Here is a 27505-nt window from a genome sequence, read left to right as displayed (position 1 = left end):
ATATATGAGTTTTATTCAATGAACTTTTTTGACACTGTCATTATTCTAAATTAAGCACATGCTGCACATGTGCAATCAGCGTGATATCCAATTGGACGTTGCTGATTACTGACCAGAACTCACAATCCCATACTTCCTAGTGAATGTTATACCAATGAGCTAAAGGAAATTCTCTCTAGCTCGAAGCTAGAAGGCTACTGTAATCCTATGTACAATTAAAATCTGCCACAATACAATAAATTTGTAACAGAAATGCAACAGTCAGATCAGTGTTCAAATCGGGATCCTCTGAACTCTAGAAAGTCACTCTACCAATTGAAATACACCTGGTCACTGACAATCGACCCAATACAGCTTCACTATACATGCATACCTGCATCAATTAGAGTAGCACCTGGAAGCATTAAAACAGGCAAAAGTACATCCAGTTTTCCAATATATTTAATGCGGTATATATATAATAGCAATGAATATATACATAATGTTAAATGAGAGCAAATAATAGCAATAAATGAGAGCACAATATCCGTGGGAAGAGCTTGTCCAGTGTTGCTAGATGAATAAATGATTGAAAAGTAATTTTGTTTTCCCCAAAACTACCGACAAACCGACCTGAGGAAATACCCAAGAATTTCCTCCTGCGTCAGACACACTCGCTGGTCTGTAGGATGCTTAAATGTAGTGAAAGAGTATCCGAGTCATGAAGTAATAACCACTTTGTTCAACTTTATTGATGATTATTTAGAAGCACACTATTGAATAAGCTATTAATAATTAAAACATGATAAACAATACATACATTAATAAGAGTATATATATTTACATGTGACAGAAAAAAGGTCTATATTGTAAAGGAAAAGATGAAGATGTAGTTTAGGCCTATATAGGTAACGGTAGCTACATGTATATATGATGACAACCAAACCCCTCCCAGTACACTTGTTGACCAGTTCATTATGCTAGCAAGCCTTAAGCTTACCCTAACATTCAGTACATAAGTAGCACTGCTGGTCAGCACCTGGGTGGAGAGGTTAACCCCTCCTGGTGATAGACAGCTTTCCGGCCACACTNGTCTATATTGTAAAGGAAAAGATGAAGATGTAGTTTAGGCCTATATAGGTAACGGTAGCTACATGTATATATGATGACAACCAAACCCCTCCCAGTACACTTGTTGACCAGTTCATTATGCTAGCAAGCCTTAAGCTTACCCTAACATTCAGTACATAAGTAGCACTGCTGGTCAGCACCTGGGTGGAGAGGTTAACCCCTCCTGGTGATAGACAGCTTTCCGGCCACACTAGTCACTGCTTTTGCCAGGGCATCCCATTTCATACCCCAGCCTCCTTGCCCTATGTTACCTGTACCAGACAACCATTCTGATTGGTTGAATCTATTTATGACATATCTGCATTGAGCTCTGATCTGAACTTTTTCCAATTTATCTGTGTTTGTTTTAATAAAGAAGTGCCAGATGAGTGGACAATAGTTAGATGGGAAGTCTTGACTCAATAGACAATAGTTAGATGAGAAGTCTTGACTCAATAGACAAAAGTTGCTCAGTGTCTGAGTTTTCAAAGTTAAACAGAAAGTCAAGTGAAATAACAAGTAAAGTGACCCTATCCTCACAGAGAATCTTTTATTCCTAACAGACAGACTGGAAAATTATGAGTTAGTCTTTTTGCTTATTGATATTGCTTGAAATATTTCAGGATTAATTGTCTTGCATTTGGTGAAATGTGAACCAGTCAATCAGGATCGTGTATGTTTTCACTCTCAAGAATTGTTTTCAGTAAATCTCTGCTTTTTCTATGAGAGAGTATCAATTGTCATCAACATAATTATGAATAGTAGATTAATTCTTAAAATAGAAAATATCTTATAAATAAACATATTGAAAAACAAAGGCCCCACTGTAGAGCCCTGGGGTACTCCTTTTATTATTTCTACCCATCAACTGGTATCGTTTCCAATTTTGATTCATTGATATCTATTTTTGAGGTAGCTAGCTATAAGGTTACATGGATCTTTTGTTAGGCCATATGTTTCAAGTTCCATTATTATCAAGTTGTGAGACAAAGGTAGTCAAATGCTTTTGATAAGTCCATTAGGACAGCTTAAGGCTGTGACAGTTTTACATCGACTGATACAGCTAAGGAGAACTTCCCTTTAGCATGAAGCTAGAATGTGACCGTAATCTTGGTCTCTGTGGAGTATAACAAATAGATAGATAGATAGATATAATCTGTTTTTAAAATAAATGTGTTTTGCAGAGAACATAGCTCTCCAGGACCCTGTAATGAAGGACAGTAAGCCCTGGGCCTTTAGGACACGAGAGGAGGAATATGAGCTATCACTTCGTAAACAGCTCCACGTCCTCCAACGCCAGAAAGACCTTGGCATAACAGACGAATTTGACAAGTTCTACTACAATGAGTAGGTTTGGTAGTTTCAGATGGGCTGGCTTTATATATTAATAAACAAAAAAGGTTTATTGTGTTATTTACACAAAAATAATTCCTTGGTATAGTCTCTTCTTAAACCTGTTGATAAATGTTCTTTTATGAAAGCATATACATATGTATAACATCAATGACAATTACATAATTATGAATGTATTCCAAATAGAAATTGTTCAGATATTTCTGTAGAAATGTTAGTGTGCTGGGGAACAATCATCTAGTATATTTAAGGATTAACTTGAATATTTTCATGTTATGGAGATATAACACAAAAAACCGGAGTGTACTCTAATTTAACCGCGAAGCGGTTTATGATGAGAGTAAACTTCGTTTTTTTGTGTTATATATATATATACTACCTACAAATAATACATGTGATTTATGTGTGAGTTATCTCCCTTAAGGATATATCCTTCCTTACACATTATATAATTCTATGATATAAGACTTTCAATGTTTTCAAAGAAAATTAATTTATACAACCTTAAACATGTAGTACAAACCTGTGAAATTTGAGAGAGATGTCTCTGTTAATAAATAATTAGAATCAAGTAATAATTCAAAAGTACAGGAGTTTTATTGGTGCATGAATTTCTGATTTCAGTTAATAAATCCTATTTTTCATTACCATCATTCATCAAAAAACACTTAACAGTTTGATCAGTGTGGAAGTTATTGCATTATATCTTTTGGTATGAAGATGCTTGTACTAGTTTGTAATGTTACTTAATCAATATGTTGCTTGTTGACAGAGCTACAGCTCCCAACGAGAACAACCCAGTTGGTCTACACTTCGGCATGTTCATACCAACCATAGAGAAGCATGGCACTGAGGAACAGAAGAAGAAGTTTGTGCAGCCAGCAAAGGACCTCAAGATCATAGGAACATATGTTCAGACTGAACTAGGACACGGTACAATTTATGTATAATTAGACTAATATAGACAATCATTATAGGCTTTAATGGATAATTTTCCTCACCATTTGCTCTAAATTTCCCAATATTTTCTAGTATTTTACCTAGGCCGTCTTCGTTTATCGCGATCCAAATGGTTAAACCGGCTGGACCAGAGTTGTTCGTTTATGAAATAACGTGAGACCCAATAATCTAATGCTGTTTTCAGGTGGCCTTGCAAGGCCTGCATAAACATTTGCAGGTCTGCGAGGATTTATACCCGAAAATGTTACATTTAAAAACAGATGTACTGGTTGTTCCACATAAACGAACATGCCCCTAGTTTCATTCCAGACTTTTAAATCCTCATTGCATATATATATTGAAAACATTTACAGGAAACTTTCCCTTTGTCTTAGAATATACGTAGTGAAGGCTAGATAAACAGGCCATGTTCATTTCATGACAAAAACTAGTGCCTGGATAAACAAAACACTGAGATTATGAGGATTAGTTTGTGTAGAAAATGGTGAAATGTTTCCATACAGATTGACAGGATATAGTGATAGAACCAGACTACTGGTGCTGAATTAATGTGACGTCACTTGTATTGATAAAGCTAAAGTTTTTGAATAGTCAGTTCTATAGTGTGAATATCAGTGACATTAGTTATTCAATGGTTACTTCAATAGCCATGAATCAGTTGCTGAATATATACCAAAGTATATACTTCTCAAAATTGTGATGTGAACTTTAAAGCCTAGCATTAAAGATTTTTTTTAAACAATAAAGTGGTCAATATGGAAAAATATCATTCTCAGTTTAACTTCATATTTTGTGTATATTGTATCTTGAAGACCTGCTTTATAGAAAAATGCTCTCAGATATGTTGTATTTGTGTCATTGAAGTTTTTGCATTATGCATTTTTAGCACACCATCATCAGATGGTGTGCTTTTCAAATCACCCTGCATCCATTGTCCATCGTCGTTCCGTCCGGCCTTGAACAATTCTTGTTAGTGCTATTTTTCGTAAAGTACCGGAGGAATCTTTTCTAAATTGCACATGAAGGTTCCCCATGGTCCCTAGTTATGCATATTAATTTTTGGGACTTATCACAAAACAAAGATGGCCGACAGGTAGCCATCTTCAATTTGAGAGTTAAAGTTTGTCAGCACTACTTCTCAGAACTTACTGAAGGGATCTTTCTTGAATTTTATATGAAGGTTTGCCATGGTCCCTAGTTATGCAAATCAGATTGTGGTGGTCATCTTGGATTTTGACATTTCAAGAAATATGTGACGTTTCAATGACTCATACGATATATGTACACTGTCACCTTCATCAGACAAATGACTGGTGAAGCGTATGCACACAAAGGTGTAAAATGTGTATGAGTTATCCATAAAATCGATGTCGATTTCGGCTACGATTACGGAAATGTAGCCGTAATCTGGAATAGTTGTTATATATGTACCGAAATGACTCAACTAAGCTTCGCTTTGTTAACACTTGGTCATAGATGTACACATTTTACACCTTTGTGTGCATACGCTTTAGTAGTCATTTATCTGATGAAGGTGACGATGTACATATCGTACTAGTCGTCGAAACGTCACATAGAAAATTTTATTGGTTGTGTAAAAAGAACTTCTCATAATCTATACTTACCAACCTGAAGAAAATGTTAAGAAAAAGCACTTAAAAAAGCTTTCTCATATTGAAATGATCAGTTCTATTTCTTTCACTTTTTAAGAACTGAACTAGTAAATATGTGATAGTACAAACTCACTTGAAAATTGCTTTTTATATACCGCAGTACGCAGTTTAGATCAAAAGCTACCACAAGATGCATTTACTGTTTACATGACTCAATCAAACAAATAAGAGAAAAGAAAGATCAAACTGACATAGAACTAATAAAGATGGCACAATGGTGGGTGCCAAGATCCCTCTGGGATCACTTGTTTAATAAATGATATTGAAGAAGAATCCTTTTATACATCTATATTATTTATATTAATGCTGATGTGTTTATATGGAATAGGTGATTCATAATTACATTATCTGACTGACACTGCAGGAGTTTTGTCTGTCTTTGTCAGGAACCTTTATCAGAGGTCTGGAAACAACAGCCACATTTGACCCCAAAACCCAGGAGTTTATTGTGGACACGCCTACTCTTTCAGCAACCAAGTACTGGCCTGGAAATTGTAAGTGGATTTATAGAACTTATAGAATGTTAATAATTTCTAGGTTATCACTGTATTTAGTCAAAATAGAAATGTTATACATGAGATGGGATTCAGGGTTATAGATTCTTGTATATGTCACGATCCACTGTATGTATGTATAGCAGAACTGTACTGAGTCGATCACCGTCAACCAGGTATCCTCAATCGGGAAAGCATCTGCCTAGAGGTTGGAGGGTCTCGGGTTCAAATCCCATTCTGGCCGTGCATTTATTTTTCCTGTTACAGTGGTGACTGTGACTAACCATTCTTTCAAGCATTGGGTGAATGCTTGGCTAGCGGATCCCTGAACCTGGGTTGTATATAGTGATGTCTTTGGGGGCAAAGTCATGGAAAAAAGAGGGAGCAATGTAGCGCAATCAGACTGGATGAATCACCATCCACCAGGCAGCTCAATTGGTAGAGCATCTATCTAGAGTTGTGAGGGTCCTGGGTTCGAATTCTAGTCTGGCTGTGCATTTCTCTTTCCTGTTATACATGTTGCTGAACTGGATGGGTCCAACATTTGCAACCAGGTAGTTTAATTAGTATAGCATTTTTCAACACTTCGGGGGGTCCTGGGTTTAAATACTAGTCTGGCTCTGCATTTTCCCCCTAATTACACATGTTGCGGACCTGGACCGGGTCGAGCATCAGGGACCAGGTAGCTCAATAGGTAGAGTGTCTGTCTAGAGTTTGGAGGGTCCTGAGTTCGTATCCCAGTCTGGCAGTTGCATTTCTCTTTCTCCTGTTACAAAATTAGCAAGCTTAGCATATAGATGTGTCTTCAGGCTTGAAGACTTCGAAAAAGGAGGGAGAAATAAGCTGGACTGGTTCAAATTAAAAAAAACACTACTTCTACGTAAAAATTTGTATCACCTGTTTGTAAGACTCAAACAAGTTTCACTCAATACATTAAAAAGAAGTCCTTTGGGATCAAGATTTTCATTATTGAAATATTGTGTATGTCTGACGGAACATAAAATAATAAATAATATACGTCATAATGTAATATATACATATATATATTTTTAAAGTGGGAAAAACTGTCAACTACTGCATCCTCATGGCCCAGCTGTACTCTCAGGGAAAATGCCAAGGTCCACATATGTTCCTGTGTCCCCTCAGGGACCTCACCACCCATCAGTCACTTCCAGGTAAAAATAGTCCCCATTCTCTTTGTGCCCTCTACACTGAACGGAAATTTAATTTTAACACAGAGCAAAGAAATATATAAATGTATTTCAAGTACCAGGATATTTAAATGTACAGGTCAACTATTATAGTGTACACAAGTTACTCATATGGACATAACACTCAGTTATCTGTCCAAAGGAGTCTTATGGAATACAAACAGTACTGTGATGGTGGTGCTTAGCACTCAATATGTCTCCTTGTATTTCAAAATTACTTAAAAGAAAATCTGAAATTCACATACACAATGCACAGTTCTTCTTCCTCAGTACTGACAAATCAAAGGTCATGATATTCAGCGAGTAGCTACCTGCACCCTTGGAATTGTCATAGCAAAATCAAAAGCTCGGTGTACACCTCCTTGTGGATGAGACGAGGGGACTAGTTTGATCCTTTGATGTACATCACAAGAGTCTGTCAGTCGTGTAACGGTAAAATTGACTAGCCTTGAATTAGAGTGCCACTTCTCTGTAATCGTCAAAAGGCAGGTAACAGCCTAGTGATGGGTCAGTTTCTTTTTTTACCTAAAACCAATCAAATAGCTAGCCATGTGCCTTCAAATTTACTGTGACATAATCCAGCTGGGGTGCAGAGAGCAGAAGATAGTGTAACCCCTGGAGTATCGGAGCTGCTGTCTTTGAGTTTGGAGGGTCCGGACCTCAAATCCCCATCTGACCCTACATTTCTCTTTCTCCTGTTACATTTGTCACTCAACAACCCCATCCAGATTTACCACACACACATTATATAATGGGTGAATTTGCGGCGTCTGGTGGTAACCTCCGTTACTTAAAATGCTAGGGAGACACCTTTTGTAGCACTTTGTTCATAGTATATAAAAGAAATACCAATTTATTCAAATATCCTGATAATGTTGTTAACATTTCAGTTTACACTATTTTCGATAACAATAAGAATATTGACTTTAAAGTCTTTAGATTCTATTTCCTTACATACATTTTTGAACATTTATCAAATTATAACAAAAAAATACTGTTAGAAGAAGGAAGATAACTGCGAGATAGTAGTAACGGATGAGGACAACCGTTTCACTACAAGAAAAATAGCTCTCATAATAGCCAAGTACAAATAAATTATAACTTTTTTTATCAGTAATTTTATTATGTATAATATGAACATGTGTGAAGATTGGACTTTAAATCTTCCGTTGTAAACTACACGCAACAGCCATATTTGATGTAAACTACACGCAACAGCCAAATTGGATGTAAACTACACACAACAGCCATATTGGATGTAAACTACACGCAATGTTCAGCCATATTGGATGTAAACTACATGCAACAGCCATATTGGATGTAAACTACATGCAACAGCCATATTGGATGAGTCATACTATCTCGTTATCTCTAACTCTAATAACTCAAAGACCCCGTTTATCTCGAAGTAATTCTCCGGTTCCGGCCAAACCTCTTCTTAATCTTAGTAAATAAAAGTGATAATTCAAACCCTGAAAACTCGCAAAACTTGGATACCACGAAGTAAGATTGGTTTCAACAGCGTGAATCCAACATCAAAACATCGTCTACTTCATAGTGTTCAAATTTCATACAACTTAAAAACAAACCTACGGCATCTCGCCATTCCGTGTTTATGAACATCGTTTGTGGGTAGACTAGCATGAAATCGGTAAAAATATTTTATGATAAAGCAAGAGAATATAAAGTGTGCGGACTGTCAAAACCCAGATTTTCAAAATAAAAAACAAACTTCATCAATGTTGATCAACATTATTCTGTACTACCTGCGAGTCTGTTTAATGATTTGTACACCAAAACTGACGACAGTCCAAACCGGAAAATTGGTCACAAAGCGTGGTCATGCATAAAAGAGTTCCACAGTTAAAATCACAACATAGGACAGCTTCACAGGTTCATGTTTTTACAGGTGCCAGTATGGCTTTGAAAGTCGATCGAGAGGTGTTAAGAACAAAACGGTAATTGCTGTTGATTACATCAAATTGAGGAGGTGTCAGGTGTCATAATTACGAATCAATGTGTTACACGTACATTAGAATCTATTTGTGTGTGTTTTCATTTAAAGAATCAACTGTGCGTGTGTTCCAATACAGTGATTTGTTTTAGACTTGCACACTTTCATTTCCGCGTTGTATAGTACGAGGTCGGAGACAGCGGGATTGTTCTATTTTCAGATCTGAAAAGGCTTTGCTAAGACTGGCCAAAAACAACATTTAATCACTACGCCCATCCATATTTCGTTACGAATTCACAATATGGTCGAACCGTTTTGATCGCGTTAAACGAAAATACGTTTTTGGAAATAACTTTTTTTTTTTTTTTGTAAGCGTGTTTATTGTAAAATAACATACCTGTATTTGTTATCTTGATTACGTATACTATTTAGTGACTGATTATAAGCATTGGCTATTAATACAAATCAACGACTACTATAAATGCTATGTCCAAACAGCAAATTTCATACCAAATATATGAACTTGAATACTTGGATAACTCGAAGTTTTCCTACGACCCCGTCGACTTCGAGATAACGAGGTTCGACTGTATTAGCAAGTGTTGGGCCAGGGTGGGAATCAGACTGGATGGAGAGCGGGGGGTATTAGTCTGTCATCCTGGCGACAGTTCCAATTGAAAAATATCTGAAGTTCCAGTCTTTTATTAGCGGGTAACTTTGATGGTTAGTAGTTCTAAGTTTAAAAATAAGTACTTGCTCTTGAATGTATATCAATAATCGTGTTGGCATCTATAATTGCTTTATTTCAAATTTCACCTTTTACCTTTCATTATTTTCCATGTCCAAATATATGACTAATGCCTCCTTCAGTACTTACAGTACTTTGATTATGTTACAGGGTAAGAGGGGGTACAGAGAGGCACTGTGGAGCTATATTTATGGTACAGGTATAACGTCGGTGTGAGCTACTTTGATTACTTTTACATTTTCTTCCAGTAAGATAGATACGTTAAAACATGAGCTTGTTTGTTTTTGTATTGAAGGAGTGGAATTGGGTGACATTGGACCAAAGTTTGGCTTTAATGCAAATGACAATGGCTACCTTCGACTGAACAACTTCAGAATTCCTCGCATCAACATGTTGATGAGGTATTCCAAGGTGGGTGTGTCATTTTCCATGATTTACATCTTTTAATAGAAACACTTATACAGTCATAGTGATTCCAATTTGTCAACAGCAAGTTCTGGTTTATATAGTGACTCCATTTTTCAATCTAAACAGTGGTAGGACTTTACACTAACTTCACTAAGATAAAGTATTTTTTTTGTCAGGGGAAGCAGTTAAAAAAAATCCTGGCTTTAGATAAAATTCATACTGATTNCATTTTGGGAAAATAAGGTATTTTTTTTGTCAGGGGAAGCAGTTCCTGGCTTTAGATAAAATTCATACTGATACAGTTTTGTTACTAAAGGAAAATGCTGGAGATGTGCTTACATTTACATTTGCCCCCGCGCTGTCCCATTACAACAGTGTTAGAGGGCAAGTGTAATTATATAGGCTATAATTACAACTGCTCGACTATAATTACAGGTAGCAGAGTAGNATGGTAGGACTCAGGGTTTGAAGCAGTACAGTGGAAAAGGATCCATAAAAAGTCTAATTGTAAATTGATAACTGCATTAAATACTGTATACAGATTACCAGGAAATATTTGAAGCAGTTTAACTTTGGCCTTTTTTCAGAGGGCGTAGAATATTTGACTGGGCGATTATATGGGATTGTAGATTTAACCAGTGAAAGTAGAATATTTGACTTGGCAATTACTTGACTTGGGGACTATGGATTTTACCAGTGAATGTAGAATATTTGAATGGGCGATTATTTGACAGCAATTATTTGACTTGGCGATTATAGATTTTACTAGTGAAGGTAGAATATTTGACTTGGCGATTATTTGACTGGGGGACTATAGATTTTACCAGTGAATGTAGAATATTTGACTGAGCAATTATAGATTTTACCAGTGAAGGTAGAATATTTGACTGAGCGATTATTTGACTGGGCGATTATAGATTTTACCAGTGAATGTAGAATATTTGACTGGGCGATTATAGATTTTACCAGTGAATGTAGAATATTTGACTGTGCGAAAGCTTCCTGGTACACGTATACGGTATTATGCAACTATTTAATATGACAAGTTAAACCAATGTATTGGTCATATAATAAGTATGGTGATACAGGGTCTTGTTTTTCAGGATATGATAACAAATAATTTCAGATAATTACATGCTTGTTTTTCTGTATGATGTGAGACAGGTGCTGGAAGATGGTACTTACGTGAAACCTGCTAACTCCAAGCTGTCCTACGGATCTATGGTGATGATACGAGCATCTATTGTCGGAGCAGTGTCGAGGGCTCTGGCTCAGGCCTGTGTCATTTCTGTCAGATATAGCGCAGTTCGTAGACAGACAGAAGTCTCCCCAGGGTAAGGCTTTTCTACTGTCAAACCAAACCTACCATCTATTACACTCATCTTGTGGACTTTTGGCGATTTGTTTGAATGTTCAAGGATGATTAAACATGCCATTTCTCATTTGAATACTCTTATGGAGTTATTTCAGGAAACTTTCAGATGCTATGCTTTAGATTAAATTTAGAATTTGTTGTCTGTTATTACATGTGCTTGAAAAATTGTGTCCAATAAGTGTCTAATATTTCTATAAGTTGCTGCTTAAAGATTTTCTCATCAAATGTACACATCTTGGAAATCTTTATTTCACCAAATTTAGATTTAGTCTGTTATACTTTTTTTTATTGACAATTTATCATATTTTCAAGTCTCAGCCTGCTTCATGACCCTTGGCCTAGAATCCCAGTCGAGTCAATTGTTGTCGTCTTAACGACACAGTGAAGAAAAATTCTTAATTTTTGCAACTAATATAGTAAATGTTGTTTGTCCTGGAACTTGGAATAATCTCTCTAAAATAATAAATATGAAATTTTTATTTTTCCACAAACTGATTAAGTTTGAAAGTTTAACAAAGCATATCAATTTAACAAGATAATGGGATAAAACCTGTTTATTTTCAAAACATCAATATGTTTCATAATTTGTCAGTCATACATAAACATGTGATTTTGGATTTTTTTTCTGAAAGATGTACTCTGTACAAGTATCTGAGTTTATCTTTCATTTGTCAATACATGTATAAGCAGCTATAATGGGTGTGGGGGTGGTTGTAACATGTCAGTTCCTTGTGCTTAAAACAAACTTAGTGTTGAGAAACACTAACACTCTATCTGGTGGGCTTATATGTTTAAACAGAGGACCTGAAGCACAGATTCTAGACTACCAAACACAACAGTACAAGTTGTTTCCTCTGGTAGCCACAGCGTATGCCTACCACTTTGCTGGGCAGGCAGTGCAATCCAATTTTCTAAACATCTCTAAGGAGATAGAGGCTGGAAACCTTCAACAAATGCCAGTGGTAAGTGCTTAGATTTTCACTTATGCTGATTTGCTGTGAATACATATGCAAGACCACACACTTGTGTTTTTCTAATCAGAAAGCACAAGTTTATTGCTCGAGCGAATATATTCACGAGTGCGCGGAGCACTTGAGTCAATATATACATCCGCGCAATAAATGAGTGCTTTCTGTTTCGTTAGAAAAAAACAAGTGTGTGGTCTTGCTTTTATCACATACCTTCCATATTCGGTAAAGATCGATACAAAGATTTTATACACTTTGATATTTTTTGCAAATACCGGGAACTTTTCAGTTCGTTATGACAAGGGGATTCCCTTAAAAAGTAGTTCCGGCTAGTAGGTTAATACAACATTCCGTGTTGCACATGGGCAATACAGAACGTTGTATTTCATGGTCTGAAAATTGCTTGTATTACTATAACATGATTCAACAGGTATGTGATAAATAGAGCTATTTTTGAGTCAATTTTCATGAGTCTTGCTCTCAAATCATTCCATGTGGCAAGTATGATAATAATATACCATAATTTGGTCATAGTGACCTACTTTTGATATGCCTGCTATCCACAGGTTTCCTTATGTTACAGCCTTCCCACATTTTGTTTTCTATATCTTTTGTATTATTAGGTTGACAGGATACATGGTCACCACCTAAAATATGCAAATATTTCAGCCAAATCTATGCAGTCAAAATTTGCTCATTTCATTTGGATTGGTTCCCTTCCCTTACAGTAACTTTTGGACTGTTTAATAGTTTGTGCTAAAACACATAGACGTATACTATATGACTTCTTGGTATTTCACAAACCAAACACAGGTCTGCACAGCCAAGTTAAAGTTTACGATAAACTTCGTAGATGCATGATGTTTTAAAAAGTTTACAGAGTGGGAATGCCTTTGTTTAGTCCCCAATTACTCACTTTACTTAACTTTACTTAAGCCTGGAAATAGAAGGAATTTTACACTATGTTTCTTCCAATTTATGATCGTAGTTGCATGCTTTGTCTGCCGGCCTGAAAGCGTTCAGTTCCTGGGGTGCATCAGCGGGAATCGAGGTGTGTCGTATGTCATGTGGGGGTCATGGTTACTCGCTGGCCAGCGGGCTTCCGAAGATCTACACGAATATTACCCCAGCGTGTACGTATGAGGGAGAGAACTCTGTCATGATGCTTCAGACAGCCAGGTAAAGGACATTGCGTTGTTAAACAGATTAAATATTTTCATCGCTTTAAATTACCCCCCATTCTTCATCAGCGAGGCTAAATGATAATGAATGTATTATGGTAAGAAATGGTATTTTTGAAACATTGGCCAACTTTAGATGTTTGTGTGTTTTCCCTCTTAGGTACCTGTTCGAGTGTGCGATGATGGTCCAGAAGGGACAAAGATTACCTGACCTTGTGTCTTACCTTAGTATGGACCTGTCTGCTAAGTCATGTATGACATCTGATGTTGCTCTTGGCTGCCTGGTCAAGGCATATCAGCACAGGGCTGCCAGACTGACCAATGCTGCCACAGCAGTCGTTCAGAGACACATTAATGAAGGTCAGAAACCCACAGATGCTTTCAATATGGCGTCCACTCAATTGACTTGGGCAGCAAGGGCACACTGCCACCAGTACGTTGTCAAGGTGTTTGTAACCACGGTAACTGAGGCCAATATTGATGACAGAACCAAAGCTGCACTGACCACTCTGTGTAAAATGTACGCAGTCAATGGGATCATGGAAAACCTTGGCGAGTTCTTACAGGTAGGTTTGCTTATATATTTTTAGGTCGCCTGAGCTTTGCTCAAGTGACCTATTCTGATCACTTTCCGTCCGTCGTGCGTAAACTTTTTACATTATCAACTCCTTCTCAAGAATCAGTGGATNGTAAATTTTACTATAGTTTATATAGGGAAACAACACTTTTGGGTATATTTTGACAATTTTCTGTAGGAAATTATTCTTACTTGGTGAGAATTATCCTTGGAGAAAGATGGTTTTAAAATGTAAAATTGGGATTCTTACCCCAACCCTAGGGGCCAGGATGGGGCCCCAAAGGAAAAATTAACCAATATTTCAAAATTCTTCTTCTCCAGACTCAGAGGTACTACAGTCAATTTTAGTGCACGGATAGAACGATCATCAGGAGCTTTAATGAAATTGTAAATAGCTGTTAAAAGGATGTTAAACGCAAGCAAACAAGTCAAGTTAAAGGACACTAGGTCAGAAAATCTGACTGAACTTTCTATTTTGAGAGTATTGATATCTTCATTTAGACTACAGATATAAGATAATAGGTCTGTTGTTTCTTGTCAACACAGGACCAGTTTTTCAACACTGACCAAGTTGATATCCTCACCAGGAAGATGATGACACTTCTGGCTGATGTGCGACCTGACGCTGTAGCTTTGGTGGATGCCTTTGACTACCACGACAAAGTGCTAGATTCCTGTCTGGGACGATATGATGGAAATGTGTATTACGCACTCTACGAGTATGCCAAGTCATCACCACTGAACGAGAAAGATGTAAGCAAGGGAATGATATATGAATTATCTATGTTTCGTTTGCATGCTATTTAAAGAAGTTTTTTATCATTACCGGTAAAAAAGTTTATATGATTATATGACTATGTTTCGTTAGCATGCTATTTTTTTATCATTACCGGTAAAAAATGTTTGTATGATTATTGGTGTATATTAAAAAAATCAGCAATATTAAGTAGTCAATCATTTAAATGAAGCAAAAAACTAAAAGAAACATTTAAAAGAAATCAAAACCATGTTTTTTATTTCATTATACAAACAAAGTTTTTTTTTCATTATTGTATGTAATAGGTAGATGGAAAGAAGGATGTTATGTATACAAAAAGATTGTTTATTGTTATGAAGAATACTAAAATACACCCTTCTGTGTTTACAGGTGCTTGACTCTTTCCACAAATATATTAAGCCACTGAGAGAGGGGCAGGCCACTTCATCCCTCCCATCACGATTGTAAGGACAGGGAATAATTAACCAAGTGTGAATAGGGGAGGTAATCCTTCTCTTGTATGATAGAGGACAGAAAAAGTTCCAGGTATCAGACTAGTTTACTGAACCTGTATGAGCAGGACAACACATGGTAAATATTCAAAATGTTCAAGTGATCTAGAAATGAAATGATGAGTTTTCAAATTATTTTATTTTAAATCAAATTTCGACATAGATATATTTCAGCTTTTTGTTCAAATTTTTACTGTGAAATCACTGCTGTGATGACCCCATTGATGAGAGTGTCCTAGCTGTCTGTGGAGCTGAAGACTTCAGCTTTAAGATTGAAGACACTGTTGACAAAAGCAGTACTTCTGTGATACCTCCTTCATGTACAACTTTGAGGACATGGGAGGCAAACCATCCCAATTCATTTGTTGGTGGCTTGGGAGATGTAACTCCCCAAGCTAAGCTGTGAAATTTGTGCAACTACCAAACATAATTTTAAAAACCTGTTAATTATCCTGGATCAGACCAGCTAAAACATTGAGGAGCTACCTTCAACATTTTGAATGGAAAAGTACTGCAGTATTCAACGATATCTAGGTAGAATTCTTACTGTGAATATCAAATAGGAAAAGCAGATTTTGTTATTAATTCATTAGTTTCTTCAAAAGTATGTATCAATTCTAGTTTAAAAATCTTAATCAGAAAACTATTTATGAACATAGTAGCACAAAAACAAATTACAAATGACCAGAAGATATTTTGGAAGCAGCTGAATATGATTTGTTTAGTAATAAGTGCCTATAATGTAGCATTGTCTTTGAAACTTTGTATTTTATGTTACACTTAAATATAACCTGAAATATTAAACCCATCTCCCCAATACTCCCAACACTTCAAGAGCTGCCTCATGCTGAATTCAAACTTAAGTCCCTCCTACTGTAACATAGACATAAAGCCCAAACTTAATCTCTCATAGACTTACATTGAGTCCTTAGCTCAATATTAGGCTTCCATAAACTAACCATAAAGGATTATACTCAAACGTGGTCACCAATAGACTTAACATGGGGACAATAGCTCAAACTTAACCTCCAGTTGACTAAACATAGACACTTAAGCTCAGACTTAAGTTTCCTATAGATTTAACATAGAGTTTTAAGCTCAAACTTGGTCTCCCATAGACTTAATTTGAGACTTAACTCAAACTGTGTCTCCGATAGACTTTACAGAAAGACAAAAGCTCAAACTTAACCTCCCATATACTGAACATAGGGGCTTACTCAAAAACCTAATCTCCGAAGACATAAGATAGAGACTTAAGCTCAAACTCAGCTTCAAATTGACTCGAAATTGGGTGATAACCTGCAGTACAGCTATACATGTATGAATTGCTTAGAAATGAGAGCTTTTTGTAGCAGTTCTCCTATGGCTTTATATGGTGTACTTGCTGTATCAATAGTGCTTGTACAATCTTGCTTATTTTTTAGAAAATTGATATTTATAATATTTTGTTATCGTGATGTAAGACATGGTATTGATAATGTAGTAGTGTATAGCAAGATGTCTTCACAATGTGTTTATCTTTGCATGTTCACAGTTTCTGCATAGTCACAATTTTTTTAAATTGTCAAAATTTCTAACTACAAAATCATTTGCAAATTTAAAACGTTAAAAAATGTGATGATGAATGTATCATGTATATAAATTATAATAATTGTGTTTTAGGTTTTGAATTTTTATAATTGATGTGATGACTGTGATATGCTTGCAAAGAGCTTTGATATACAAGATAGTGTTTAAATGATAAAACTGTAGAGTGTGATTTGTGTTAATTTCAACTTGTGAATCAGGAATGTTAACATTGAGTCAAACCTGTCTAATTTGACACCATGTGGGTAAAACATACTGGTCGTGTTGTGTTAAATATTAAAAAACATGTCTTATATGGTAGTTTTTATAATAAATGGGATTTCAGCATTGTATTGGATTACACTGTATGGCAGATTAATTGGGGGTCAGTTTGTTCCACTACGAGGTTTTCATGGTGCTGATACTACAGGTGCTCCATATTTATATTTTTGTGACAGTATAAGTCTTTAAAATAAATTATTTTATATATGTTAACAATCCCCCCCATCGCCCCAGCCCCTCACTACCAAAACACATACACCTCAATGTGAATGGCAATATTCATTATCTTTAAAGTTTATGTACTCATTATGAAGAGATGTGTTTTTTAGAAGAATTGATATTTGGTTAAACATGAGCTTACGTTAATGATGATGGTTATAAAGTATAGAATACACTCAGATTTTATTCTGACTATAGGAATGTTTACGTTTCCTCTGCTGTCAGCTCTGTTATATAAATTAAAGTTGGTTGATATTATTGATAATAACATGATTTATGATTATTTCTGCAAGTCCATTGCTGATAATGTCAAAGCTCTGTAATTGTATGTTCATACAGTAACAAGTATTTGTACATTGTATAATATTTCAGGTACATAAAAGTTAGCAGTGCAAACTTATTGTTGGTATACTATGTTCTTATAAATACCAAAATAAATACACTGAAGATGTAAATTTGGTTCATTAAAAAAGAATGATGAGAATCTTCAACTAATCTCAACAATATCGTATTAGATGAAAAATGAAAAACTATGCACCTCGACTATTTTCATAAATAAAGTATCTATTGAAAAATTAAAAAAGTGAACCTCGACTAGTTTCATCATATCTAAAGAAAATGGGTTTGAAATCTTACATAAATATGATTTCTTCCACAACCGCTATAGGTTTCCTCACTCTCGATTTATTGGATAAACCTATTAGGAGTTGGTAAACATTTTTGGTTACCCAACTGGACGTGATTTCATTGGTCATATTTTTTTAATTATGATACGTACACCACAAAATAATGTNGAAGGACCAAGGTGAGCTTATGCCATACCGCAGCGTCCGTCGTCCTGCGTCCGTCGTCCGTCAACTTTACACTACTAGTCATGAACCACTGAGCGGATTTTAACAAAATTTGGTGTGGAGCATCCTTGGGCGAAGAAGAACCAATTTGGTATAAATGGTGGGTCTGGCCCCCCAGGGGCCTCAGGGGCGGGGCCAAATAGGGGAAATATAGCAAATTATTCTTTAAAATCCGTCTTCTTCTGTAGGAATGAAAGGATTTGTTCCATATTTGGTCTGAAGCATTCTTGGGTGAAGGGGAACCAATTTTGGATACCCCGGGGATTGGGCCCCACAGGTGCCTGAGCCGTGGGGCCCAATAGGGGAAACATAGCAAATTATTCTTTAGAATCCTTCTTCTTCTGTAGGAATGAAAGAATTTGGTCCATATTTGGTGTGGAGCATCATTGGGTAGTGGGGAACCAATTTTGTATAAACGGTGGGTGTGGCCCCCCTGGGACCTGAGGGGTGGGGCCTAATAGGGGAAATAGACGTAAATCTTCAAAATCCTTNTTCGCAAATAAAACATACAAACATATATCGCTAAATGAAATTCACACGAAGGTGAAATGTTTAACAGTATCTAGTAAATAAATGGACCAAAATACCACACTCAAGATCCTTTGAACTCAGGTATATATATATTCAATCCCCTCTAACACACATACACAGTGGACACCAAGCTCCTTGTGTGGCGATCATGTTATGTATGATCCCTAGTAGATATGTTGCGAGCATGACCTGGTGTTGGATGGCAATAACATTGCCGTGAAATCAAACCCAAAACTGATAGTGAAACTCCGGAACTTTTTGCTTGGAAAAAGGTAATTTTCTTATTTAATAAAATATTTTAGAAGTAGAGGTAAACAAGATAGAATCAATTTTTAGGTTACCTGAGACAAAGTCTCAAGTGACCTATTGCGATCGCCTTTTCTCCGGTGGCGTCCGGCGGCGTCCGCGTCCGGCGTGCGTCCGTAAACAATTTACATTTTCGACTTCTCAAACCCCTGAACCAATTTCAGTGAAATTTTTCAGAAACCTTCCATGGTCAAAGGTCAACAAAAATAGTGGCCGGTTTGGGGAACCAATTTTGTGACCCTTAGGGGCGGGGCCAAAAAGGGTCAAATTGACTAAAATTTCAAAAATCTTCTTCTCAAGACCCAGATATGGTAGAATCAAATACTCTTCATAGATGAAAGGGTCTTAAGGTGCTTTACCAAAATTGTGAATTTCTTGACCCTGGAGTCTCATGTTTCCCCCTGGGGAGGGGGTAAACTTTACTATAGTTTATATAGGGAAATCACATTTTGGACCAACATTTGTTTAATTTCCATTGGAAGTAATTCAATTTAGGTTAGCATTATCAGTATTGGGAAAGAGCAGTTTGATGGTATGCACATATGAGCCCTGACTGACCCCCCGGGACTGATGGGTGGGGCCAAAAAGGGTTGAATTGACCGAAATTTCAAAAATGTTCTTCTCAAGACCAAGATATGGTAGAATCTAAGACTCTTCATAGATGGAAGGGTCTTAAGGTTTATGACCCTAGGGTCTCACGTTTCCCCCTGGGGAAGGAAGGGGGGGCCAAAATGTATTATGGTTTATAATGGCAAATGATACTTTGAATATTACATGTTAATAACTTGATTGGAATTATAACACTGAGTTGACAGTTTAATACTATGAAAATTTTGAGCCAGCCCTACCCCCAAGGGCTGTAGGGTGGGGCCCAAAGGAGTCAGTGTGCTTAAATTTCTTCATTTTCCTAGTTTAGAATCAGAGGTGCTAGTATCAAATACTTTTTAGTCTTAAATCTGATGCTAGATATTGAATAAGGTGGTTTTATTGTTTTTTGTCAATTTGAATAATATTTCTGTTCGTGTTAAAAACAAAATCAACTCTCTGTATAAATATATCAGGTGACCGTTAAGGCCAATGGGCCTCTTGTTTATATCTATAGTGTGCATCCAGTACAAACGTTGGCTTGCAAGACTGTTAATCTGGAGCCTGATCAAAGACTAGCTAATGCATATTAATTTAACAAGACTGGGTGAACAACTTATACGGTTCTATGAGGACTTGTACGTCTTCCTCTCTTTGAAAAATTCAAATTAAATGAAAAAGTTCATTTCGTCCAACGTGTGGACATGCTATTCAAGCGACACTTCATACCATCTCAGAATCTCACCAAAAACAAATCATTAGTAAGTAAAAAGAATAGAACTGAAATAGCTCAGTATATCCCTTCAAAACACTGCAAGTTCGGGCAAACGTTTGGATGTTGGCGGAGTCTGTTACAGGCTACACTCTCCATATAACCGTTTACAGGGGTCGTTTATGAAACTGTCCCTACTAGACAAACGCAGAGGTCTTCTGCTTTGTTTGCGTTATTGGAAGCGGAGGGGTTGCTGAACAACGGCTTAGATTTAGTAACTTTTTTCCTTAAAAAGATCTTTACGTACGAATAGCAGAGATCAACCAAACACAATTAGAACACCAAGAATCAACACCGGCCAAACTGTCTACATGAGACAAAGAAGCATCTTATTATATGCGCATATAAAGAACGTCCAAACAGGAAAGCCGTTCGTCTTGTATCAATCTGCATCGAAGCAAAAGATCGAAGACGGAAACCGGACATTGTCAAGTTCTACAACAAAAACATGGACGGTGTTGACTTGAACGACATGCTGGCTCTAACGTATGACGTCAACCGCAAAACCCTTAAATTGTGGAAAAAGATCGTGTTCAACGTCATCAATAGGATGTTGTTAAATGCATGCTTACATACATTGTATGTTTTTCCCTAAATACAGATCCGAATCAAAAGTTGGGCCGGACAGCATTCATTCAGGTTATCGTGGACAGCCTATGTAGTGATCAGTTGGAGAAAGAGAGCCTGATATAAATCTACGAACATATCAGCAGAAGGAGTATCTGCACTCGTGTCAGGGGCAATGGGTGGCGCCGTGCGAGTACGGCATGCTCTATGTGTTTCCTTGGGGTACATTCGCTGTGTCTTGCAAGACGCAGATGCTCGTGAAAATTAAATATATATACAACCAAAAAGGCTTAGAATGATGATATTTGGCCAGAAGCAAACTTGGATAAAGGGCTACCAAGTTTGTTCAATTAAATAACCTTCACCTATTTTCAAGGTCACAGGGGTCAAATATGTTAAAAACTTTAAACAACTTCTTCTGAATAACCAAAATGCCCAGGGTGATGATGTTTGGCCAGTAGCATGCTGGGATGAAGGGCTACCAAGTTTGTTCAAATGAATGCCCTTCACTTATATTCAAGGTCACAGGGGTCAATTGTTTAAAAAAAACACATCTTTAAACAACTTCTTCTGCATAACCATACGGCCTAGAATGTTGATATCTGTCAGTAGCAAGCTGGGATTAAGAACTACCACGTTTATTCAAGTGAATGACCTTGATTATATTTAAGGTCACATGGGTCAAATTTGTTTAATTTTTTTATGACTTCTGAATAACCATGAGGCCCAGAATGTTGATATTTAGCCAGTAGCATGCTTCGATGAAGGGCTATCAAGCTTTCTCATTTGAATGACCTTAACCCACTTTCGAGGTCACATTTATTCAAATATGTTTAAATTTACATTTAAATGACCTTATTTTAATAAACAAAAGGATAGGTAGGTGATTTTTTGCAAGTTGCATCCTGAGATAAAGGGCTATCAGATTTGTTCAACATAATGACCTTGTTCGACTTTCAAGGTCATAGGAGTGAAATGTTTATATATCTTTTGAATTACTTTTAATCATAAATACTGATATTTTGCCTTCAGCTTTATTTAAGATCACTTTTAAGGTTACATACGTGAGATGTATACCAGGTGAGCGATGCAGGCCTCTTTTTTTTAGTTATGAGGTCAAAGGTCAACTTTGAGTGCTAGTTGGGGGGTCAAAGGTCAACATGGTTGAATAGCTTTAACAATCACCTTCTCAAGTTCCATAAGGCCCAGGGTCATGGTATATGGCCAGTAGTTACCTGGGATGTAGTGCTATAAAGTTTTTTCATTAAAATGACCTTGACCTAGTTTCAAGGTAACAGGGGTCCAATATGTTAAACACTTCAAACAAAAATATTTTAAGAACCGTTTGGTCTCGAGTCATGATACTTGGGTATGTTATGAAGACCAGCTGTGTGAATCGTTTTCTTTATTTCAGTTATGAGGTCAAAGGTAAACTTAAAGTGCTAGCCGGAGTCAAATATCAACGTGAGTTAAAAGCTTTAAAATAAAAATTTCAAATTTCAAACAACAATATCTTTGAACCGTTCAAAAGATGTTAAATTAACCTTTGGTCTGAAGTTACCTATATGTCAGTTATGTAACAAAATAAACAGGTGAGCGATACAGGCCCTCTGGGCCTCTTTTCATTTCCCTAAATACTGAACGATAAACTAGGAATAACAACTACCATTTTAATGACTTTGGTATGTCCCGGCCTGGGGACAGAGCCCATTGCCTTCCTCGCCTGGAAGAACGTTCAACATTAAGGCCAAAAGTGAGATGTTGCCAAGCAAGGCACTAGGAATAAATGGTAGTTACAAGTAGAAAGTATGAAGATCCCAATTATTGCAATGGGTGCAGCAGATTTTTTTTGGTCGCTTTTGTGTATCCAAGTAAAGGGCACAATAGCAAATCCCCAATTCTGCAGGGGGTTGGCACATGAGTCGCCTCTTACGATACATACAGAGGGTAACAGCAGGTGTATAATCTTTTCTCGATCCCCCACCTTATTATATCAGGAGTAAAAAAACTCTGCGATGGAACCACTTCTAATTAGCCGTTTTAAGTAGCATTTCTCCCTTCTGGATAAGGAACCCTGACGATACTATTACTATGGGGACCGAAATATAACTACATATACAGAGCTGCACAACTGTAGTCTAACTAAATATGATTTAATAGAGTAAGATGGGCGGCATCTTCGGAGCCAATGTGGTCATGCTGTCTATTTCATATTTTAATGTCTTCTGTGTACGGTTTATCCTAAGATTTCATTAGATCTTAATGGTACAATTATTTCCCTGTAGTGTGTTTAAATAATTCACTTTTTATTATACATCTTTAATTATCACATTTTCAAAATTACTTTTATCTGAGACGGATGCGATAAGGAATCGTGTATATTTTAATTAAACAAGAGACCCATGGGCCTTAATGGTCACCTGATATATTTATACAGAGAGTTGACTTTGTTTTTAACATGAACAAAAATATTATTTAAAGTGACAAAAAACAATAAAACCACCTTATTCAATATCTAGCATACATATTTAAGACTGAAAAGTATTTGAAACTAGCACCTCTGATTCTAAACAAGGAAAATGATTTTTTTTACCACACTGACTCCTCTGGCTCAAAATTTTCAAAGTATCAAACTGTCAACTCAGTGTTATAATTCCAATCAAGTTATTAACATGTAATATTCAAAGTATCATTTGCCATTATAAAACATAATAAATTTTGCCCCCCCCCCCCCTCCTTCCCCAGGGGGTAAACGTGAGACCATAGGGTCATAAACCTTAAGACCTTTCCATCTATGAAGAGTGTTTGATTCTGCCATATCTGGGTATTTGGGAAGATTTTTTTTAAAATTTCAGTCAATTCAACCCATTTTGGCCCCACCCATCAGCTCCGGGGGGTCAGTCAGGGCTCATATGTGCATACCATCAAACTACTATCCAATACTGATAATGCAAACCCAAATTGAATTTCTTCCAATGGAAATTAAACAAATGTTGGTCCAAAATGCGATTTCCCTATAAAATCTATAATAAAGTTTACCCCCTCCCTAGGGGAAAACGTGAGACCCCAGGGTCATGAAATTCACAATTTTGGTAAAGCACCTTAAGAGCCTTCCATCTTTGAAGAGTATTTGATTCTACCATATCTGGGTATTGAGAAGAAGATTTTTGAAATTTAAGTCAATTTGACCCTTTTTGGCCCCACCCAACAGCACTGGGGGGTCAGTCAGGGATCATATGTGCATACCATCAAACTGCTACCCAATACTGATAATGCTTACCTAAATTGAATTACTTCCAATGGAAATCAAACAAATGTTGGTCCAAAATGTGATTTCCCTATATAAACTATGGTAAAGTTAACCCCCTCCCCAGGGTCAAGAAATTCATAACTTTGGTAAAGCACCTTAAGAACCTTCCATCTATGAAGAGTATTTGATTCTACCATATCTGGGTCTTGAGAAGAATTTTTTTTGAAATTTTAGTCAATTTGACCCTGGGGGCTTGGGTCCAAACCAGCCACTTTTTTTGTTGACCTTTGGCCATGGAAGGTGTCTGCAACATTTCATTGAAATTGGTTCAGGGGTTTTGGAGAAGAAGTCAAAAATGTAAATTGTTTACGGACGTACGACGTACGTCTCAAGTGACCTAAAAACCTTTTTACGGTTAAACCACAATTATATTTTCGTAAATGCAACATGGGTTTTTAGGTCACCTGAAACAAATTCTCAAGTGACCTATTGCGATCGCCTTTTGTCCGTCGTCGTCCGTCGTCTGTCGTGCGTCCGTAAACAATTTACATTTTCGACTTCTTCTCCAAAACCCCTGAACCAATTTCAATGAAATTTTGCAGAAACCTTCCATGGCCAAAGGTCAACAAAAAAAGTTGCCGGTTTGGTCCCCGGCCCCCAAGGGCCTGAGATGCGGGGCCAAAAAGGGTCGAATTGACTGATATTTCAAAAATCTTCTTCTCAAGACCCAGATATGGTAGAATCAAACACTCTTCATAGATGGAAGGGTCTTAAGGTGCTCTACCAAAATTGTGAATTTTATGACCCTTGGGTCTCACGTGTACCCCTGGGGAGGGGTAAACTTTACTATAGTGTATATATGGAAATCACATTTTGGACTAACATTTGTTTAATTTCCATTGGAAGTAATTCAATTTGGGTTAGCATTATCAGTATTAGATAGCAGTTTGATGGTTTGCACATATCAGCCCTGACTGACCCCCAGTGCTGATGTGTGGGGCCAAAAAGGGTCAAATTGACTTACATTTCAAAAATCTTCCTCTCAAGACCCAGATGTGGTAGAATCAAACACTCTTCATAGATGGAAGGGTCTTAAGGTGCTCTATCAAAATTGTGAATTCTATGACCCTGGGGTCTCACGTGTACCCCTGGGGAGGGGGTAATCTTTACTATAGTTTCTATAGTGAAATGACATTTTGGACCAATATTTGTTTAATTTCCATTGGAAGAAATTCAATTTGGGTTAGCATTATCAGTATTAGATAGCAGTTTGATGGTATGCACATATGAGCCCTGACTGACCCCCCGGGGCTGATGGGTGGGGCCAAAAAGGGTTGAATTGACCGGAATTTCAAAAATCTTCTTCTCAAGACCCAGATATGGTAGAATCAAACACTTTTTATAGATGGAAGGGTCTTAAGGTGCTCTACCAAAATTGTAAATTTTATGACCCTTGGATCTCACGTGTACCCCTGGGGAGGGGGTAAACTTTACTATAGTTTCTATAGGGAAATCACATTTTGGACCAACATTTGTTTAATTTCCATTGGAAGTAATTCAATTTGTGCTAGCATTGTCAGTATTAGATAGCAGTTTGATGGTATGCACATATCAGCCCTGACTGACCCCCAGTGCTGATGGGTGGGGTCAAAAAGGGTCAAATTGACTTAAATTTCAAAAATCTTCTACTCTAGACCAAGATATGGTAGAATCAAACACTCTTCATAGATGGAAGGGTCTTAAGGTGCTCTACCAAAATTGTGAATTTTATGACCCTGGGGTCTCGCGTGTACCCCTGGGGAGGGGGTAAACTTTATTATAGTTTATATGGGGAAATCACATTTTGGACCACCATTTGTTTAATTCCCATTGGAAGTAATTCAATTTGGGTTTGTATTATCAGTATTGGATAGTAGTTTGATGGAAAGCACATATGAGCCTTGACTGACCCCCCGGAGCTGATGGGTGGGGCCAAAAAGGGTTGAATTGACTGAAATTTCAAAAAAAAACTTCTCAATGGTTTATGACCCTATGGTCTCACGTTTACCCCCTGGGGAAGGAGGGGGGTGTCAAAATTTATTATGGTTTATAATGGCAAATGATACTTTGAATATTACATGTTAATAACTTGATTGGAATTATAACCCTGAGTTGACAGTTTGATACTTTGAGCCAGCCCCAAGGGCTGTAGGGTGGTGCCCAAAGGAGTCAGTGTGCTAAAATTTCTTCATTTTCCTTGTTTAGAATCAGAGGTGCTAGTTTCAAATACTTTTTAGTCTTAAATCTGTATGCTAGATATTGAATAAGGTGGGTTTATTTTTTATTTTTCTGTCACTGAATACTATTTCTGTTCGTGTTAAAAACAAAATCAACTCTCTGTATGAATATATCAGGTGGCCATTAAGGACCATGGGCCTCTTGTTCTATTTTGTCTTTACTTGTGCCACACAAGATATTGCACAAGGTTATATCCTGTTACAGTATAGCGTACAATACTCCACCCATGTGTGAACGGTGTGACCTGACTTTGTGAGAAGTGGTGCTTGATACTTGCCTACGTCTACGAGGGATAATTTAGTCATATATACACATGTAATACACACACTGCCTACGAGGGATAATTTAGTCTTATATACACATGTAATCCACACATTGCCTACGAGGGATAATTTAGTCATATATACACATGTAATACACACATTACCTACGAGGGATAATTTAGTCATATATACACATTTAATACACACATTGCCTACGAGGGATAACTTAGTCATATATACACATGTAATACACACATTGCATAATCATAGCACGACTCTTTGAAACATTGTCAGCTTGATGACGTGTTAAAATGTTTTTTATATCTATATTTAATATTATGTGTGGGTATGTAGACTAAAAAGATGAAGGAAAATAGTTTATTCATGGCAACCGACTGGATTATATCATATGTATGTATATATAATGAATATTCGTAACTAGTATCGCATGTATCTATAGCGATTTCTGGTGAAAAGAGGGAAAGCACAGTTCATGTTTATGCTTATAACATTTTAAAAACTGAGGTTATAACAACAGGGACCTGATAATTTGTTACAGCTTACTGCTATATTTGGAGCTAAACTAAGATGTTCAGAGTAATTTTACATGTTTTAGGGGTTGAGAACGACTTTCGGTAAAAATGATACCCGATCATCATTGGGGGTGGCATGTTTACCGAATATTGATTTAAACTCCCAAAATGTGTAAAATTACTCTAAACATCTTAGGCTAGGTCCAAATATAGCTGTAACGAATTCGCAGGTCCCTGTGGTTA

At 36.8% G+C, this 27505-nt stretch overlaps 1 protein-coding gene and 1 long non-coding RNA gene across 2 annotated transcripts in view; both read left to right on the top strand.

Annotated features, from left to right (window-relative positions):
• Nucleotides 1-16916, top strand: part of LOC110455763 — a 24857-nt gene extending 7941 nt beyond the window's left edge. The window contains exon 2 of the long non-coding RNA XR_002463493.1: nt 15795-16916. This is a non-coding gene — a long non-coding RNA (uncharacterized LOC110455763). The remainder of the gene's footprint in view (nt 1-15794) is intronic.
• Nucleotides 1-16916, top strand: part of LOC110455762 (peroxisomal acyl-coenzyme A oxidase 1-like) — an 18583-nt gene extending 1667 nt beyond the window's left edge. Inside the window, exons 2-12 of the mRNA XM_021506119.1 lie at nt 2274-2436; nt 3215-3375; nt 5462-5569; nt 6625-6744; nt 9778-9893; nt 11055-11224; nt 12065-12227; nt 13222-13412; nt 13575-13980; nt 14538-14744; nt 15139-16916. Coding sequence (XP_021361794.1) covers nt 2274-2436; nt 3215-3375; nt 5462-5569; nt 6625-6744; nt 9778-9893; nt 11055-11224; nt 12065-12227; nt 13222-13412; nt 13575-13980; nt 14538-14744; nt 15139-15216 — 1883 coding nt within the window. The 3' untranslated portion in view covers nt 15217-16916. The remainder of the gene's footprint in view (nt 1-2273; nt 2437-3214; nt 3376-5461; nt 5570-6624; nt 6745-9777; nt 9894-11054; nt 11225-12064; nt 12228-13221; nt 13413-13574; nt 13981-14537; nt 14745-15138) is intronic.
• Nucleotides 16917-27505: the final 10589 nt, after the last annotated feature.

The sequence above is a fragment of the Mizuhopecten yessoensis genome, unplaced genomic scaffold (genome assembly GCF_002113885.1).
Source record: "Mizuhopecten yessoensis strain PY_sf001 unplaced genomic scaffold, ASM211388v2 scaffold8373, whole genome shotgun sequence".
Lineage (NCBI taxonomy): Eukaryota > Metazoa > Mollusca > Bivalvia > Pectinida > Pectinidae > Mizuhopecten > Mizuhopecten yessoensis.
Note: the sequence above shows the minus strand (reverse complement) of the source record. Positions and strands in the feature narration are given on the sequence as shown.